Below are 15,734 nucleotides of genomic sequence, written 5' to 3' on the forward strand. Positions count from 1 at the left end.
CTCAGGATTGTGCAAGTACTTGGTGAGTTTAGAAGGTAAGTGAAACACTAAACAGAAAAGAAAAGAGACAGAGATGTGTGTTTTCTGTTAATACCATAATTGCAGTCATCTTAAACAAACACATGACATTTCTTTGGCACGATTGCTTTTTCACTGATTTGAAACTTTAATGTGTGGTACAACAATTCTTCTAGTTAAATAGAAAAAAAAATACATTGTGTCAAGTTCCCTGGTTAAATGGGCTGTCTGTGTAAAAAGCATAAATGGCTGTTTGTCTTGGTGTATTGGTCTTTTGCCGGCATGGCAAACTAGATCAATCTGCTGGGACATCTGATTTGAGGACAATCACTTGCTTTTCCAAAGGACACTGACAACCAGACATTAGATGCCACAGCCCTGGCCCACGGTATCCCCCCCCCCCTCTCTCCCCCCCTCTCCCCCCCATGCATGCGGTGGGCCTTCTGTAGTAAGAGAGCAGCTTAATGAAGGTGACAAGGTGAAAACAGGAGGATTGATGTGCCGGTGCTGTGAGGGCATGTATAACACCACCTACCCAAGTGTTGAATATAAGGAGGCTTTGAAGAATCTACAATAATTGTGTGTTGTTTGTACATGTGTGATGTTTTCAGGGTTTTTTAAATAAAAATCAGCTTTCTTTTTAATTGCTATTAACTGACAGTCAGATAACCAGCTTTTAAAAACATATTCATAAACACTTTGCAGTCAACAAAATTTGCACAGAGATTAGATGAAATAAAAGTATCACGTGTGTTCTAGGTGTGTTTATAACTCTGTTATTGTACATATTCTGTGTTATACATCATAATCATTCCAGTCATTTTTTAACTGTTTTAATCTTTATAAAACTGTTATTTATTTATTTATTTTTGTGATTTCTGCTGTCCTATTGGTCTGGTCTCTCTTGAAAATCTGAGAATGTGATATTCATAATAAAAGGATTTAAGTTTACTGCCAAAAAATGATTGCACTTCATAACAGAAATGTGCTAACTGGCTTGAAATAGATTGAAACTGTTATGAGATTGCTTCAGGGAGCAGACATGACACCGTCTTTTAGGTTTCGCCATCACTTTGTATTATGCGCACAACACCACCCTCCTCTGGCTTCCACATGAACTGCACCTTAAACATCAACTGTTTACAAATGTCATGACACAAACAAACGTTTCAATACCGTAAATCACTTTTTGGACTGCGATCACTTTTTGGCACAACATCGGCTCTGATAACATTTAAAGCGCACTGAAAAACCATTCTTTAATGCTAAAAACCCATTATCAATTGTAATTATTTATTTATTAATTTAAATTTCAGATATCGATCTTCATTTTTGTAAACTGGTGAATTAATGATTTTTTAAAGAATTAAAACGACAAAGTTTGGCAATATATTTTTTTTAAAAAGGATGAATAAAGCAGTAAAATAAAATGAGAAATATATATATATTTTAAAAACTATGATAATTAGACGAACTTTATTTTAAATAAATAAAATTGATTTTCGGTGACCCTGGGTGTCATGGTGATGATGACGTGTTTGAGTGCAGGTATAAAAGCAGGAGGCAAAAGTGGAATTCGGGTTTCACGTTTGAGCGCAAACAGGAGCTTTTTCCCACTAGTGCTGTGAAAACTCGGATTTTTCAAGCTACAGCTAACGTTTGAAAATCTTCAAGAAGGATTTGCAAAATGACTTCTTCAGACTTGAGTCGCGAGATGCACCTGCTCTCCCTTTTCATTGAGGAGGTGTTAGATCAACGCTATGGTGAGTACAGCAGGCTAATATGTCAGAGTGCTAGCAAACAAATACAACTTAGATTTTTGTCTTTTATTGTTTGGAAGTAGGACTTCACGAGTGTTAACATTTAGGATGAGATGTTTCATACTTGAGTAACATCAATTTTAACATGTGCCAGTACGCTATAAAGATGGCGCCATGTTTTTTTTTAATTGCTAACGACTTAAGGCGTTGGAGGACGCTGACGTCAGCGCGCGGCCGTTTTTGCATGTAGAGGGTTTGAGTTGACATGTTTGGGCTGCTGGCGCTGAGTTATACGTGAACGTTTCATAGATTGTGAATGTGTAAAGCTGGAGAAGCTGGAGTTTTAAAAGTTCACAGAGTCGCAGGATGAGTTTGAGATTGAAACAGTGTGTGCCTGCAATAAGGAGGTGGGAGGTTTCTCACCTAAATGTAGCTGCTTTATCCTCAAAATATCGATGCTCAACTAATATGAAGATATTACTCCTTAATGTGAATGCGTATTAAAACCTCAGTGAAAATCCACGCAGCCTTACACACATGAAAACTTTTACCAGGTGAAAAATGTGAAGGCTTTCATAAACAATGAGTTCTGCTGGGCGCTTCTTACTGTTTGTGTGTGGAAGAGCTTATGATGATGTAAAGCCATGTCTGGACAATTTAAATTCAGGCTTTAATTTGTGTGATCACATGATTAACGTAGACGCACGCTTTGCTTTCTCGTAGCTGATCTGGTGAGTCCAGTCACTGCACCTCAGATGGTCGTCACTAACTTGAGGAACCGTGAACTGAGCAGGAGGCATCTGAACTCCATGCCTCACCTGGTCCTCACTCTTTACCATAACCTGGTGACTGGGTCCAAGGACTTTCCTTGCATACCTTTTAAAGGATGGTTCCACCGGGACCTGGTGACGACACCATTTGTCAATGTGAGGCAGAGCCAGAGAGAGAACACCACTCCTTCTCCTCCTACGGACTCACCAGCTGGCATGATGCTGCCGCCTGCGGGCTCCAGCTCTCATCCACGCTTCCTGACTCCAGTTCTTCCAGAGAAAGCAGATCTTGCTGTGCTGAAGGCAGATCGGAGGAACTGTGTCCGCACCCTGACTGTCGACGGCCTCCCCGTCACCAGAGTCATCTCCACTGTTTACCAAACAGAGGACACTGAGATGAAGAACCGCTGGAGAGTAACAGACTACAGCGCGGACGGCAGAGTTCTCACTTCGGTGCTCTGCCGTTTTCTAAATATGTCGGCAAAGCGTGCTAAGAGGAAGGCGGAGGAAGAGAGCAGCATCCGGAGCCCGACTCAAGCAAGGAAGCGCTTGAGATTATAATATACAGTGAAGCATGTCGAACGTCAGCAAGCCTGAACAAAGTGGTAAGTAGTAAACAGTGCTTAAGGTTGTTTCTAAAAGAATGTCCTAAAATATTTGAAAATCGTCGAGGTTTTAACTTTTATTCTTTCTTTTCTGCCTCTTGTTTCTAAAAGTCAGGCAAAAGAGTCACGCTGCGAAGAAACACCACACAGAAGATTTTCCCTCAGTAAAATGGTGAATATATTCATCTTGTTATGACGTTTGCTCACAATAACCAGGAGTGTTTCTGAAGTGATTCACTCTCATTTGGTGTTATTTGATCCAAAGACAACTGAGGGTCTTCAGAGCAGCGTGAACGGGCGTCATCTGAGAGCAAGACAGTCCTGGCGCCTTTGTGGTTCCCTCCAGGTACTCCAGCTTCATCCCACAGTCCAGAGAGATGCAGTTAGGTTGAATGTGAGTGTGAATGGTTGTCTGTTTCTCTGTGTTAGACTGACCTGTCCAGGTTATACCCCCGCCTCTGGCCCCATAACAGCTGGGATGGCTCCAATGGTTAAGCAGAAGAAATGGATGGAAGGATGATCCAAAGAGAAACATTGAAGGCCCTCTCACAAAAAAAGATAAGAACTCATTTTACACATTGTTGAAACATCCTGAAAGTTATTTGTTGTGTTTAGAAACTGGTTGAACTGTCATTAGAGTTTGTTTCGACTTGTTGTTCATTTCTTATTCGGTTCAGCTGTGTTTCTATGTGTCCTTAGTTCCCATAATCAGCCTCCTGTGTGTAAATATTGTGTCAGTCTCCCTTTGTCCCTTGTCAGAGTGTTAGTCTCCGTCCCCTCGTGTTTCCTTGCCTCAGTAGTTCTGTTTCCTACAGTTTTCCCCCAGTATAGGTTTTGGTTAGACTTTTTCAGTTCCCTTTGTCAGTCTTTGTATTTGGTATTTCCTCATCAGTCTCATCACTTTCCTCTCCAGAGAGAAAACAATAAAAAGACCTGAAGAGACGTCTATGCAAACGCTCTCATTGTGAAAGATAAGTATACATCCAACTAATCTGTGACTCTGTCACAGCTCTGATCAGCAATTCTTTCAGGTTTGTCTGTTTTGATGATGTTATTAATTGTTATTATCCTTTATCCAGTTAACTTTCAGAGAGGAGCGGAGGGAGGAGCGAAGCCAGCGTGCTCTGTAAACTGTCATTAAAAAAAAGATAAGTATATATTGATTTTATATTATTATGACAGCTCCTCCTCAGTGAACACTTCCTCTAGTTGCTGAAATCATTTACTAATTTTTTTCTTCCCATTTGTCTTTTGTTTTTCAGAGAAAACAGAGGAGCCAAGGTGACATTAAGACCTAAGACAGGACGGATTGAACCCTTTCTCGTAAAAAGATAAGTATTCACTCTGCTTTTAATCAGAATATTGATAAATATCTAAAATTCTGCTCACCTGGTTGATAAAGTTACTAAAATGATTCCCTCTTTTCTGTCATTTGTCCTTTAGAGAGAAGATGAGGAGAGTGAACGTCAGCAAGAATGAACAAAGTGGTAAGTAGTAAATAGTGTTTAAGGTTGTTTCTAAAACATCCCAAACATTAAAAAACTTGTTGAGGTTTTAACTTTTATTCTTTCTTTTCTGCCTCTTGTTTCTAAAAGTCAGGAAAAAGAGCCAAGATGAGAAGAAACTCCACACAGAAGATTTTCCCTCAGTAAAATGGTAAATACATTCATCATGTTATGACGTTTGCTCACAATAACCAGGAGTGTTTCTGAAGTGATTCACTCTCATTTGGTGTTATTTGGTGTTTGTCTTTGAAAGGAGAGGAGCAGTAACGACACTGGGAGACAAACAACAGGATGATCCAAAGAGAAACATCAAAGGCCCTCTCACCAGCTTTCATTTATTAAATTTGTCTTTACTGAACGATTTCTGGTGTGTACTTGCGTTGATACTCAGACAACAGCTCGTCTTTCTGTTTGTGCTGGAAGATTCAGGCAAACACATATTACATATATAGATTGTTATATGACACAGTTTCACATTTAGTGCTATATGATAATGATAAGGTCCAGTTTAATGGTATTGCTAGTGTCTAATGAAATGAACACGTGATTTTCAGATCCAGCAAAGTGAATATTTTTCACTGTGGATAAATTACATGGAAACGTTTAATGAGTCATCAGCTATTTCACTACAAAGATGATGTGATTAAAGGTTCTCATACATGCAGGTCAGAAGTTTTGCTCCATCCTGGATGTTAAATGCTGATCAATGTTTACACATATCTGCACATTTCTAACAGCTCATTTCACAGGTCATCAGTCTCCTGACTGCATATGCAGAGTTTTATCATCACGTGTTCATGGCAGACAAACATAATTATGAATTCTTGTTTTAGTTCCATTCAGTCACTCAACATCAGGTGTCTGCTTGTCCTGAGCTGTGAGAACTACAGTGAGTTGCTTTCCTCTTTAGCTTAGTATTAATAAACCAGGTCGTAGGTGGGCACCTGCATCAAGGAGTCAAGAAGCATATTTTATTGTTTAATGGTGAAAACAATGGATTGTTGGTCATTTGTTTAATGGAAAGACTGAAAGTGCGGCCTGGTGTTGACTTACACTTATTCAAAGTGATGAAGTACCAACAGATACTAAAAGTCACAGCCTGAAACACGTCAACTGCTTTATTATTTCTAGTTATAAATAAACTGTCAGTTTATGGCCCCTGTGGCTCGATCAGGCCCTTCCGGGATGTGGAGATATTTATTATTTACTATAACTTGTGCTTATGTTGGTTTTTGCTGTGGTTTCGCTACTGTGTTTTTCTCTTTTTGCTTGTTTTTATTTTTCCAGCAGGTGATCAAACAGATTTTTAGTGTCTCCTCTCTCTGTGTCTCTCTTCTCCTATCTTTTTGCTTTCCATCTCCTTCTGTTGAGCATCTTCCCAACTTCTCTTTTCTTCATCTTTCTCTTTCCCATCCCCAGTCCTGTCCGTTCTGATTGTAATAATTTCAAAGTAAAGAAAAGAAAGAAATAATAAAGAGCTAATACACTTTGACAATCAAGTGGACCAGTGTGGCAAAAGCTGAAATGATCCATTTGGGAAAATAAATCTGTTGGACTGGTAAACTAATATACTATAATAATACGGTATGAAAAATGGCAAACATGAGAATTCTGCGTGTTTTCCTTCTTATCTGCAGATTAACAGTCCACAGGTTTGGTGCTCAGACTCTGATTTGTTCCCTGGAGATGGAGGAGAGAGAGCACAGAGGACAGCAAGGTGGAGGAGTGAAGGAGAAGGTGGTGCAGCTCAGTGTCCAATCAGGAGTGAGCATCTCTATATATGTATATAGAATATATATATATTTCAAGTTTTTGTTTTGAGTTTTTGTTGTTTTTTGTTATTTAAAGCAAACACTAAAACTGTCACCCAGACCTCTGAAGATGAAGATAACTAATCATAAATAAAGGGAATATTATCATGATGAGGACACTATCAGAGGTAGTTCAGGGAACTGTTATAGTTCAGATACCAGAAAAATCGTTTTTCTTTTCTTGTTTTTTTGGCTTGACTTCATGGTAGGCAAAATGAAGAAGAGTGCTTGACTGCGCCTAAGCAAGTAAAAGCTGCATGGCAAAACAACACACACCTTCACTGCAGATGCATGCACAGAAACCAGTATTTTTTGTATCTTAAATATTAAGTAGTGTGTGTACAGTAGTCAATATAATGGGATGTGACCTAAAGCAGCAAAAGAAGAGTTCTTACAGCATTTTGCAATATTTAGGATTTTATTGAACACTTTTACCTTTCAACATTTGTAAGATTAATGAGTAATGAAGCATTGCACAATAATCCTGTGTTTTTGATTATTTATTGTACACTACAAGTAAACAACAATAAGTTAAACATCTGTGACATCTGTCAGAAGCTTGGATACATTTACTCCTACAAGGATTTTACTCTTATGAAATGTAAAAAGAACACTGAAATTATATTTTACAGAACACGGAAATTATATTTTACAGTTTTTCACATAAACAGTTTTGCTTTGCTTACAGAAACTATAACTTTAATCTCAGCCAAACCGATTTACTCAGGAACAAATAAAATACTAAAAAAAAGCCAAACGATAACATTTTTAAGTTATCTAAGTGACCTATATATGTTTAACCTGAGTAGCGAAAGACTGCGGTGGGTTTGAAAACGATTTGCCGGGAGTCCGGTGTTCTCACAGCTCTAGTGAGCCTAGCCCCCGGCTCGCTATCGAGCTAGTGGGTAACAGACGTCTCCGAAAACGTCAGAGCGCTTTTGAAAATATGTGGTCTTGATAAACTGAGCAGATATTTGAGGTTTACACAGTTACAGTCTCGCCTGAAAATATGTGAAACGTTTATTTTGTGACCCATAAAGAATAATAAGAGTAATACTAAAACTAACTAGCTGCCGCCATTGTTGGAAACTGAGCTGGGCTGCGCTATGAATTCTGGGACACAGCTACTTCTTCTTCTTCGGGGTTTAACGGCAGCTGGCATCCTTGTACATGCAGTGCTGCCATCTTCTGTTTCAGTCCGTTATTACACTCTTAAATCCTACTACTTATTCCTGCGTCTTTTGGATCTTACAAAGCTTCAAACGACACGTCGACTATTAAATCAGTCGTCGACGATTTTGATAGTCAACGTAATCGTGACTCTTCGACTAATCGTGGCAGCTCTAATTACAGATATCATCTTTCACTTGTGTATTTTAATGTGTTTCAGAACAATATTTCTGTTGTGCAGACTTACGGTTGGTAAACAGCAAATATCCAAGTCATTCAAAATAACATCTGTCATGTAGCTCCTGACTCCCTAAGAGTCAACAGCTTTACAGTATTTTTTGAAGACATACAAACGTTTATTTTCAAACTAATAACTGAGTTACAGGGTCAAAAATAAAAAATTAACCGTCAGTACTTTTGTTGTTCTTTTTGACAAATTCCTGTTAAATGTATTGGACCCTCTGTTTTTAGGTTTTATTTTTTTCATCTTGACTTCCTTGGAAATGCTAGCAAGAAGTCAGTTCAACAGATGTAACTTATAGTGAGATTGGAGGCGGTGCAGTATTAATATCAGAATCCCTTAGTTTTGATTATTAATCCTCTGGCTGACCCCATATTGCATTTTTTCATCTTAAAATGATGCACAGTCTTTATGTGAAATGTACTGTCTTCTTGATATTTATCAACCCATCAGTTTGTATTTCTGTGTGTTAATAAAGTTCCAACTTTTGTATTGTAACATTTTTGTCTTTTTCTTTCTTTAGTTTTTCAGACAACTCAAACTTTTAAACACTTGTAATGAGCCGAGTGTGTGTGTGTGTGTGTGTGTGTGTGTGTGTGTGTGTGTAAGAAGTACCACTTTTAACAACTTCATTAATATTGTTTTGTATCATAGTAATAAAGGTTAGTTTTAACGTCTGTATCTCCTCCTTATTTAATCTGAGATGTTCTTTTCTAAAAACCTCAGGATTGTGCAAGTACTTGTTGAGTTTAGAAGGTAAGTGAAACACTAAACAGAAAAGAAAAGAGACAGAGATGTGTGTTTTCTGTTAATACCATAATTGCAGTCATCTTAAACAAACACATGACATTTCTTTGGCACGATTGCTTTTTCACTGATTTGAAACTTTAATGTGTGGTACAACAATTCTTCTAGTTAAATAGAAAAAAAATGGGCTGTCTGTGTAAAAAGCATAAATGGCTGTTTGTCTTGGTGTATTGGTCTTTTGCCAGCATGGCAAACTAGATCAATCTGCTGGGACATCTGATTTGAGGACAATCACTTGCTTTTCCAAAGGACACTGACAACCAGACATTAGATGCCACAGCCCTGGCCCACGGTATCCCCCCCCTCTCTCCCCCCCTCTCCCCCCCATGCATGCGGTGGGCCTTCTGTAGTAAGAGAGCAGCTTAATGAAGGTGACAAGGTGAAAACAGGAGGATTGATGTGCCGGTGCTGTGAGGGCATGTATAACACCACCTACCCAAGTGATGAATATAAGGAGGCTTTGAAGAATCTACAATAATTGTGTGTTGTTTGTACATGTGTGATGTTTTCAGGGTTTTTTAAATAAAAATCAGCTTTCTTTTTAATTGCTATTAACTGACAGTCAGATAACCAGCTTTTAAAAACATATTCATAAACACTTTGCAGTCAACAAAATTTGCACAGAGGTTATAGATGAAATAAAAGTATCACGTGTGTTCTAGGTGTGTTTATAACTCTGTTATTGTACATATTCTGTGTTATACATCATAATCATTCCAGTCTTTTTTTTTTTACTGTTTTAATCTTTATAAAACTGTTATTTATATATTTTTGTGATTTCTGCTGTCCTATTGGTCTGGTCTCTCTTGAAAATCTGAGAATGTGATATTCATAATAAAAGGATTTAAGTTTACTGCCAAAAAATGATTGCACTTCATAACAGAAATGTGCTAACTGGCTTGAAATAGATTGAAACTGTTATGAGATTGCTTCAGGGAGCAGACATGACACCGTCTTTTAGGTTTCGCCATCACTTTGTATTATGCGCACAACACCACCCTCCTCTGGCTTCCACATGAACTGCACCTTAAACATCAACTGTTTACAAATGTCATGACACAAACAAACGTTTCAATACCGTAAATCACTTTTTGGACTGCGATCACTTTTTGGCACAACATCGGCTCTGATAACATTTAAAGCGCACTGAAAAACTATTCTTTAATGCTAAAAACCCATTATCAATTGTAATTATTTATTTATTAATTTAAATTTCAGATATCGATCTTCATTTTTGTAAACTGGTGAATTAATGATTTTTTAAAGAATTAAAACGACAAAGTTTGGCAATATATTTTTTAAAAAGGATGAATAAAGCAGTAAAATAAAATGAGAAATATATATATTTTTTAAAAACTATGATAATTAGACGAACTTTATTTTAAATAAATAAAATTGATTTTCGGTGACCCTGGGTGTCATGGTGATGATGACGTGTTTGAGTGCAGGTATAAAAGCAGGAGGCAAAAGTGGAATTCGGGTTTCACGTTTGAGCGCAAACAGGAGCTTTTTCCCACTAGTGCTGTGAAAACTCGGATTTTTCAAACTACAGCTAACGTTTGAAAATCTTCAAGAAGGATTTGCAAAATGACTTCTTCAAACTTGAGTCGCGAGATGCACCTGCTCTCCCTTTTCATTGAGGAGGTGTTAGATCAACGCTATGGTGAGTACAGCAGGCTAATATGTCAGAGTGCTAGCAAACAAATACAACTTCGATTTTTGTCTTTTATTGTTTGGAAGTAGGACTTCATGAGTGTTAACATTTAGGATGAGATGTTTCATACTTGAGTAACATCAATTTTAACATGTGCCAGTACGCTATAAAGATGGCGCCATGTTTTTTTTTAATTGCTAACGACTTAAGGCGTTGGAGGACGCTGACGTCAGCGCGCGGCCGTTTTTGCATGTAGAGGGTTTGAGTTGACATGTTTGGGCCGCTGGCGCTGAGTTATACGTGAACGTTTCATAGATTGTGAATGTGTAAAGCTGGAGAAGCTGGAGTTTTAAAAGTTCACAGAGTCGCAGGATGAGTTTGAGATTGAAACAGTGTGTGCCTGCAATAAGGAGGTGGGAGGTTTCTCACCTAAATGTAGCTGCTTTATCCTCAAAATATCGATGCTCAACTAATATGAAGATATTACTCCTTAATGTGAATGCGTATTAAAACCTCAGTGAAAATCCACGCAGCCTTACACACATGAAAACTTTTACCAGGTGAAAAATGTGAAGGCTTTCATAAACAATGAGTTCTGCTGGGAGCTTCTTACTGTTTGTGTGTGGAAGAGCTTATGATGATGTAAAGCCATGTCTGGACAATTTAAATTCAGGCTTTAATTTGTGTGATCACATGATTAACGTAGACGCACGCTTTGCTTTCTCGTAGCTGATCTGGTGAGTCCAGTCACTGCACCTCAGATGGTCGTCACTAACTTGAGGAACCGTGAACTGAGCAGGAGCCATCTGAACTCCATGCCTCACCTGGTCCTCACTCTTTACCATAACCTGGTGACTGGGTCCAAGGACTTTCCTTGCATACCTTTTAAAGGATGGTTCCACCGGGACCTGGTGACGACACCATTTGTCAATGTGAGGCAGAGCCAGAGAGAGAACACCACTCCTTCTCCTCCTACGGACTCACCAGCTGGCATGATGCTGCCGCCTGCGGGCTCCAGCTCTCATCCACGCTTCCTGACTCCAGTTCTTCCAGAGAAAGCAGATCTTGCTGTGCTGAAGGCAGATCGGAGGAACTGTGTCCGCACCCTGACTGTCGACGGCCTCCCCGTCACCAGAGTCATCTCCACTGTTTACCAAACAGAGGACACTGAGATGAAGAACCGCTGGAGAGTAACAGACTACAGCGCGGACGGCAGAGTTCTCACTTCGGTGCTCTGCCGTTTTCTAAATATGTCGGCAAAGCGTGCTAAGAGGAAGGCGGAGGAAGAGAGCAGCATCCGGAGCCCGACTCAAGCAAGGAAGCGCTTGAGATTATAATATACAGTGAAGCATGTCGAACGTCAGCAAGCCTGAACAAAGTGGTAAGTAGTAAATAGTGCTTAAGGTTGTTTCTAAAAGAATGTCCTAAAATATTTGAAAATCGTCGAGGTTTTAACTTTTATTCTTTCTTTTCTGCCTCTTGTTTCTAAAAGTCAGGCAAAAGAGTCACGCTGCGAAGAAACACCACACAGAAGATTTTCCCTCAGTAAAATGGTGAATATATTCATCTTGTTATGACGTTTGCTCACAATAACCAGGAGTGTTTCTTAAGTGATTCACTCTCATTTGGTGTTATTTGATCCAAAGACAACTGAGGGTCTTCAGAGCAGCGTGAACGGGCGTCATCTGAGAGCAAGACAGTCCTGGCGCCTTTGTGGTTCCCTCCAGGTACTCCAGCTTCATCCCACAGTCCAGAGAGATGCAGTTAGGTTGAATGTGAGTGTGAATGGTTGTCTGTTTCTCTGTGTTAGACTGACCTGTCCAGGTTATACCCCCGCCTCTGGCCCCATAACAGCTGGGATGGCTCCAATGGTTAAGCAGAAGAAATGGATGGAAGGATGATCCAAAGAGAAACATTGAAGGCCCTCTCACAAAAAAAGATAAGAACTCATTTTACACATTGTTGAAACATCCTGAAAGTTATTTGTTGTGTTTAGAAACTGGTTGAACTGTCATTAGAGTTTGTTTCGACTTGTTGTTCATTTCTTATTCGGTTCAGCTGTGTTTCTATGTGTCCTTAGTTCCCATAATCAGCCTCCTGTGTGTAAATATTGTGTCAGTCTCCCTTTGTCCCTTGTCAGAGTGTTAGTCTCCGTCCCCTCGTGTTTCCTTGCCTCAGTAGTTCTGTTTCCTACAGTTTTCCCCCAGTATAGGTTTTGGTTAGACTTTTTCAGTTCCCTTTGTCAGTCTTTGTATTTGGTATTTCCTCATCAGTCTCATCACTTTCCTCTCCAGAAAGAAAACAATAAAAAGACCTGAAGAGACGTCTATGCAAACGCTCTCATTGTGAAAGATAAGTATACATCCAACTAATCTGTGACTCTGTCACAGCTCTGATCAGCAATTCTTTCAGGTTTGTCTGTTTTGATGATGTTATTAATTGTTATTATCCTTTATCCAGTTAACTTTCAGAGAGGAGCGGAGGGAGGAGCGAAGCCAGCGTGCTCTGTAAACTGTCATTAAAAAAAAGATAAGTATATATTGATTTTATATTATTATGACAGCTCCTCCTCAGTGAACACTTCCTCTAGTTGCTGAAATCATTTACTAATTTTTTTCTTCCCATTTGTCTTTTGTTTTTCAGAGAAAACAGAGGAGCCAAGGTGACATTAAGACCTAAGACAGGACGGATTGAACCCTTTCTCGTAAAAAGATAAGTATTCACTCTGCTTTTAATCAGAATATTGATAAATATCTAAAATTCTGCTCACCTGGTTGATAAAGTTACTAAAATGATTCCCTCTTTTCTGTCATTTGTCCTTTAGAGAGAAGATGAGGAGAGTGAACGTCAGCAAGAATGAACAAAGTGGTAAGTAGTAAATAGTGTTTAAGGTTGTTTCTAAAACATCCCAAACATTAAAAAACTTGTTGAGGTTTTAACTTTTATTCTTTCTTTTCTGCCTCTTGTTTCTAAAAGTCAGGAAAAAGAGCCAAGATGAGAAGAAACTCCACACAGAAGATTTTCCCTCAGTAAAATGGTAAATACATTCATCATGTTATGACGTTTGCTCACAATAACCAGGAGTGTTTCTGAAGTGATTCACTCTCATTTGGTGTTATTTGGTGTTTGTCTTTGAAAGGAGAGGAGCAGTAACGACACTGGGAGACAAACAACAGGATGATCCAAAGAGAAACATCAAAGGCCCTCTCACCAGCTTTCATTTATTAAATTTGTCTTTACTGAACGATTTCTGGTGTGTACTTGTGTTGATACTCAGACAACAGCTCGTCTTTCTGTTTGTGCTGGAAGATTCAGGCAAACACATATTACATATATAGATTGTTATATGACACAGTTTCACATTTAGTGCTATATGATAATGATAAGGTCCAGTTTAATGGTATTGCTAGTGTCTAATGAAATGAACACGTGATTTTCAGATCCAGCAAAGTGAATATTTTTCACTGTGGATAAATTACATGGAAACGTTTAATGAGTCATCAGCTATTTCACTACAAAGATGATGTGATTAAAGGTTCTCATACATGCAGGTCAGAAGTTTTGCTCCATCCTGGATGTTAAATGCTGATCAATGTTTACACATATCTGCACATTTCTAACAGCTCATTTCACAGGTCATCAGTCTCCTGACTGCATATGCAGAGTTTTATCATCACGTGTTCATGGCAGACAAACATAATTATGAATTCTTGTTTTAGTTCCATTCAGTCACTCAACATCAGGTGTCTGCTTGTCCTGAGCTGTGAGAACTACAGTGAGTTGCTTTCCTCTTTAGCTTAGTATTAATAAACCAGGTCGTAGGTGGGCACCTGCATCAAGGAGTCAAGAAGCATATTTTATTGTTTAATGGTGAAAACAATGGATTGTTGGTCATTTGTTTAATGGAAAGACTGAAAGTGCGGCCTGGTGTTGACTTACACTTATTCAAAGTGATGAAGTACCAACAGATACTAAAAGTCACAGCCTGAAACACGTCAACTGCTTTATTATTTCTAGTTATAAATAAACTGTCAGTTTATGGCCCCTGTGGCTCGATCAGGCCCTTCCGGGATGTGGAGATATTTATTATTTACTATAACTTGTGCTTATGTTGGTTTTTGCTGTGGTTTCGCTGCTGTGTTTTTCTCTTTTTGCTTGTTTTTATTTTTCCAGCAGGTGATCAAACAGATTTTTAGTGTCTTCTCTCTCTGTGTCTCTCTTCTCCTATCTTTTTGCTTTCCATCTCCTTCTGTTGAGCATCTTCCCAACTTCTCTTTTCTTCATCTTTCTCTTTCCCATCCCCAGTCCTGTCCGTTCTGATTGTAATAATTTCAAAGTAAAGAAAAGAAAGAAATAATAAAGAGCTAATACACTTTGACAATCAAGTGGACCAGTGTGGCAAAAGCTGTAATGATCCATTTGGGAAAATAAATCTGTTGGACTGGTAAACTAATATACTATAGTAATACGGTATGAAAAATGGCAAACATGAGAATTCTGCGTGTTTTCCTTCTTATCTGCAGATTAACAGTCCACAGGTTTGGTGCTCAGACTCTGATTTGTTCCCTGGAGATGGAGGAGAGAGAGCACAGAGGACAGCAAGGTGGAGGAGTGAAGGAGAAGGTGGTGCAGCTCAGTGTCCAATCAGGAGTGAGCATCTCTATATATGTATATAGAATATATATATTTCAAGTTTTTGTTTTGAGTTTTTGTTGTTTTTTGTTTTTTAAAGCAAACACTAAAACTGTCACCCAGACCTCTGAAGATAAAGATAACTAATCATAAATAAAGGGAATATTATCATGATGAGGACACTATCAGAGGTAGTTCAGGGAACTGTTATACTTCAGATACCAGAAAAATCTTTTTTCTTTTCTTGTTTTTTTGGCTTAACTTCATGGTAGTCAAAATGAAGAAGAGTGCTAAGTAAGTAAAAGCTGCATGGCAAAACACACACCTTCACTGCAGATGCATGCACAGAAACCAGTATTTTTTGTATCTTAAATATTAAGTAGTGTGTGTACAGTAGTCAATATAATGGGATGTGTCCTAAAGCAGCGAAAGAAGAGTTCTTACAGCATTTTGCAATATTTAGGATTTTATTGAACACTTTTACCTTTCAACATTTGTAAGATTAGTGAGTAATGAAGCATTGCAGAATAATCCTGTGTTTTTGATTATTTATTGTACACTACAAGTAAACAACAATAAGTTAAACATCTGTCACATCTGTCAGAAGCTTGGATAGCGAAAGTAGCGAAAGACTGCGGTGGGTTTGAAAACGATTTGCCGGGAGTCCGGTGTTCTCACAGCTCTAGTTAGCCTAGCCCTCGGCTCGCTATCGAGCTAGTGGGTAACAGACGTCTCTGAAAACGTCGGAGTGCTTTTGAAAA

The 15,734-nt window shown here is 38.7% G+C and overlaps 2 protein-coding genes and 2 long non-coding RNA genes across 6 annotated transcripts; all 4 read left to right on the forward strand.

Moving 5' to 3' along the window:
• The first annotated feature begins 1,626 nt into the window (after nucleotides 1–1,626).
• LOC147313652 (uncharacterized) lies at nucleotides 1,627–3,314 on the forward strand. The gene is made up of 3 exons (XM_086263340.1): nucleotides 1,627–1,781; nucleotides 2,502–3,153; nucleotides 3,265–3,314. Exons 1-2 carry the CDS (start codon nucleotides 1,706–1,708, stop codon nucleotides 3,107–3,109), a joined length of 684 nt encoding a protein of 227 aa, XP_086119466.1. The 5' UTR covers nucleotides 1,627–1,705; the 3' UTR covers nucleotides 3,110–3,153; nucleotides 3,265–3,314.
• Nucleotides 3,315–3,392: 78 nt separating this feature from the next.
• LOC147313653 (uncharacterized) lies at nucleotides 3,393–8,387 on the forward strand. 2 transcript variants are annotated; one of them, XR_015124967.1, is made up of 5 exons: nucleotides 3,393–3,499; nucleotides 3,583–4,640; nucleotides 4,749–4,809; nucleotides 4,912–5,025; nucleotides 6,296–8,387. It is a non-coding gene; the product is annotated as an uncharacterized LOC147313653 (long non-coding RNA). The 2 variants fall into 2 exon arrangements; XR_015124968.1 differs by having other exon boundaries at nucleotides 4,753–4,809.
• Nucleotides 8,388–10,170: 1,783 nt separating this feature from the next.
• On the forward strand, nucleotides 10,171–11,883 carry LOC147313654 (uncharacterized). Its single transcript, XM_086264654.1, has 3 exons — nucleotides 10,171–10,350; nucleotides 11,071–11,722; nucleotides 11,834–11,883. Exons 1-2 carry the CDS (start codon nucleotides 10,275–10,277, stop codon nucleotides 11,676–11,678), a joined length of 684 nt encoding a protein of 227 aa, XP_086120780.1. The 5' UTR covers nucleotides 10,171–10,274; the 3' UTR covers nucleotides 11,679–11,722; nucleotides 11,834–11,883.
• A 94-nt stretch (nucleotides 11,884–11,977) lies between these two features.
• On the forward strand, nucleotides 11,978–15,193 carry LOC147313655 (uncharacterized). Of its 2 annotated transcripts, none has more exons than XR_015124969.1 (5): nucleotides 11,978–12,068; nucleotides 12,152–13,209; nucleotides 13,318–13,378; nucleotides 13,481–13,594; nucleotides 14,865–15,193. It is a non-coding gene; the product is annotated as an uncharacterized LOC147313655 (long non-coding RNA). The 2 variants fall into 2 exon arrangements; XR_015124970.1 differs by having other exon boundaries at nucleotides 13,322–13,378.
• Nucleotides 15,194–15,734: the final 541 nt, after the last annotated feature.

This window comes from Aulonocara sp. 'chitande type north' Nkhata Bay, linkage group LG15, assembly GCF_057382095.1.
Source record: "Aulonocara sp. 'chitande type north' Nkhata Bay isolate Kocher_YH1m ecotype deep benthic linkage group LG15, A_spYH_male_GT1.1, whole genome shotgun sequence".
Lineage (NCBI taxonomy): Eukaryota > Metazoa > Chordata > Actinopteri > Cichliformes > Cichlidae > Aulonocara > Aulonocara sp. 'chitande type north' Nkhata Bay.

Coding starts and splice junctions, on each gene's coding strand:
- LOC147313654 (XM_086264654.1), top strand. CDS start 10,275: ATGACTTCTTCAAACTTGAGTCGCGAGATGCACCTGCTCTCCCTTTTC. Junction 10,351..11,070: donor GGTGTTAGATCAACGCTATG/GTGAGTACAGCA, acceptor GCTTTCTCGTAG/CTGATCTGGTGAGTCCAGTC.
- LOC147313652 (XM_086263340.1), top strand. CDS start 1,706: ATGACTTCTTCAGACTTGAGTCGCGAGATGCACCTGCTCTCCCTTTTC. Junction 1,782..2,501: donor GGTGTTAGATCAACGCTATG/GTGAGTACAGCA, acceptor GCTTTCTCGTAG/CTGATCTGGTGAGTCCAGTC.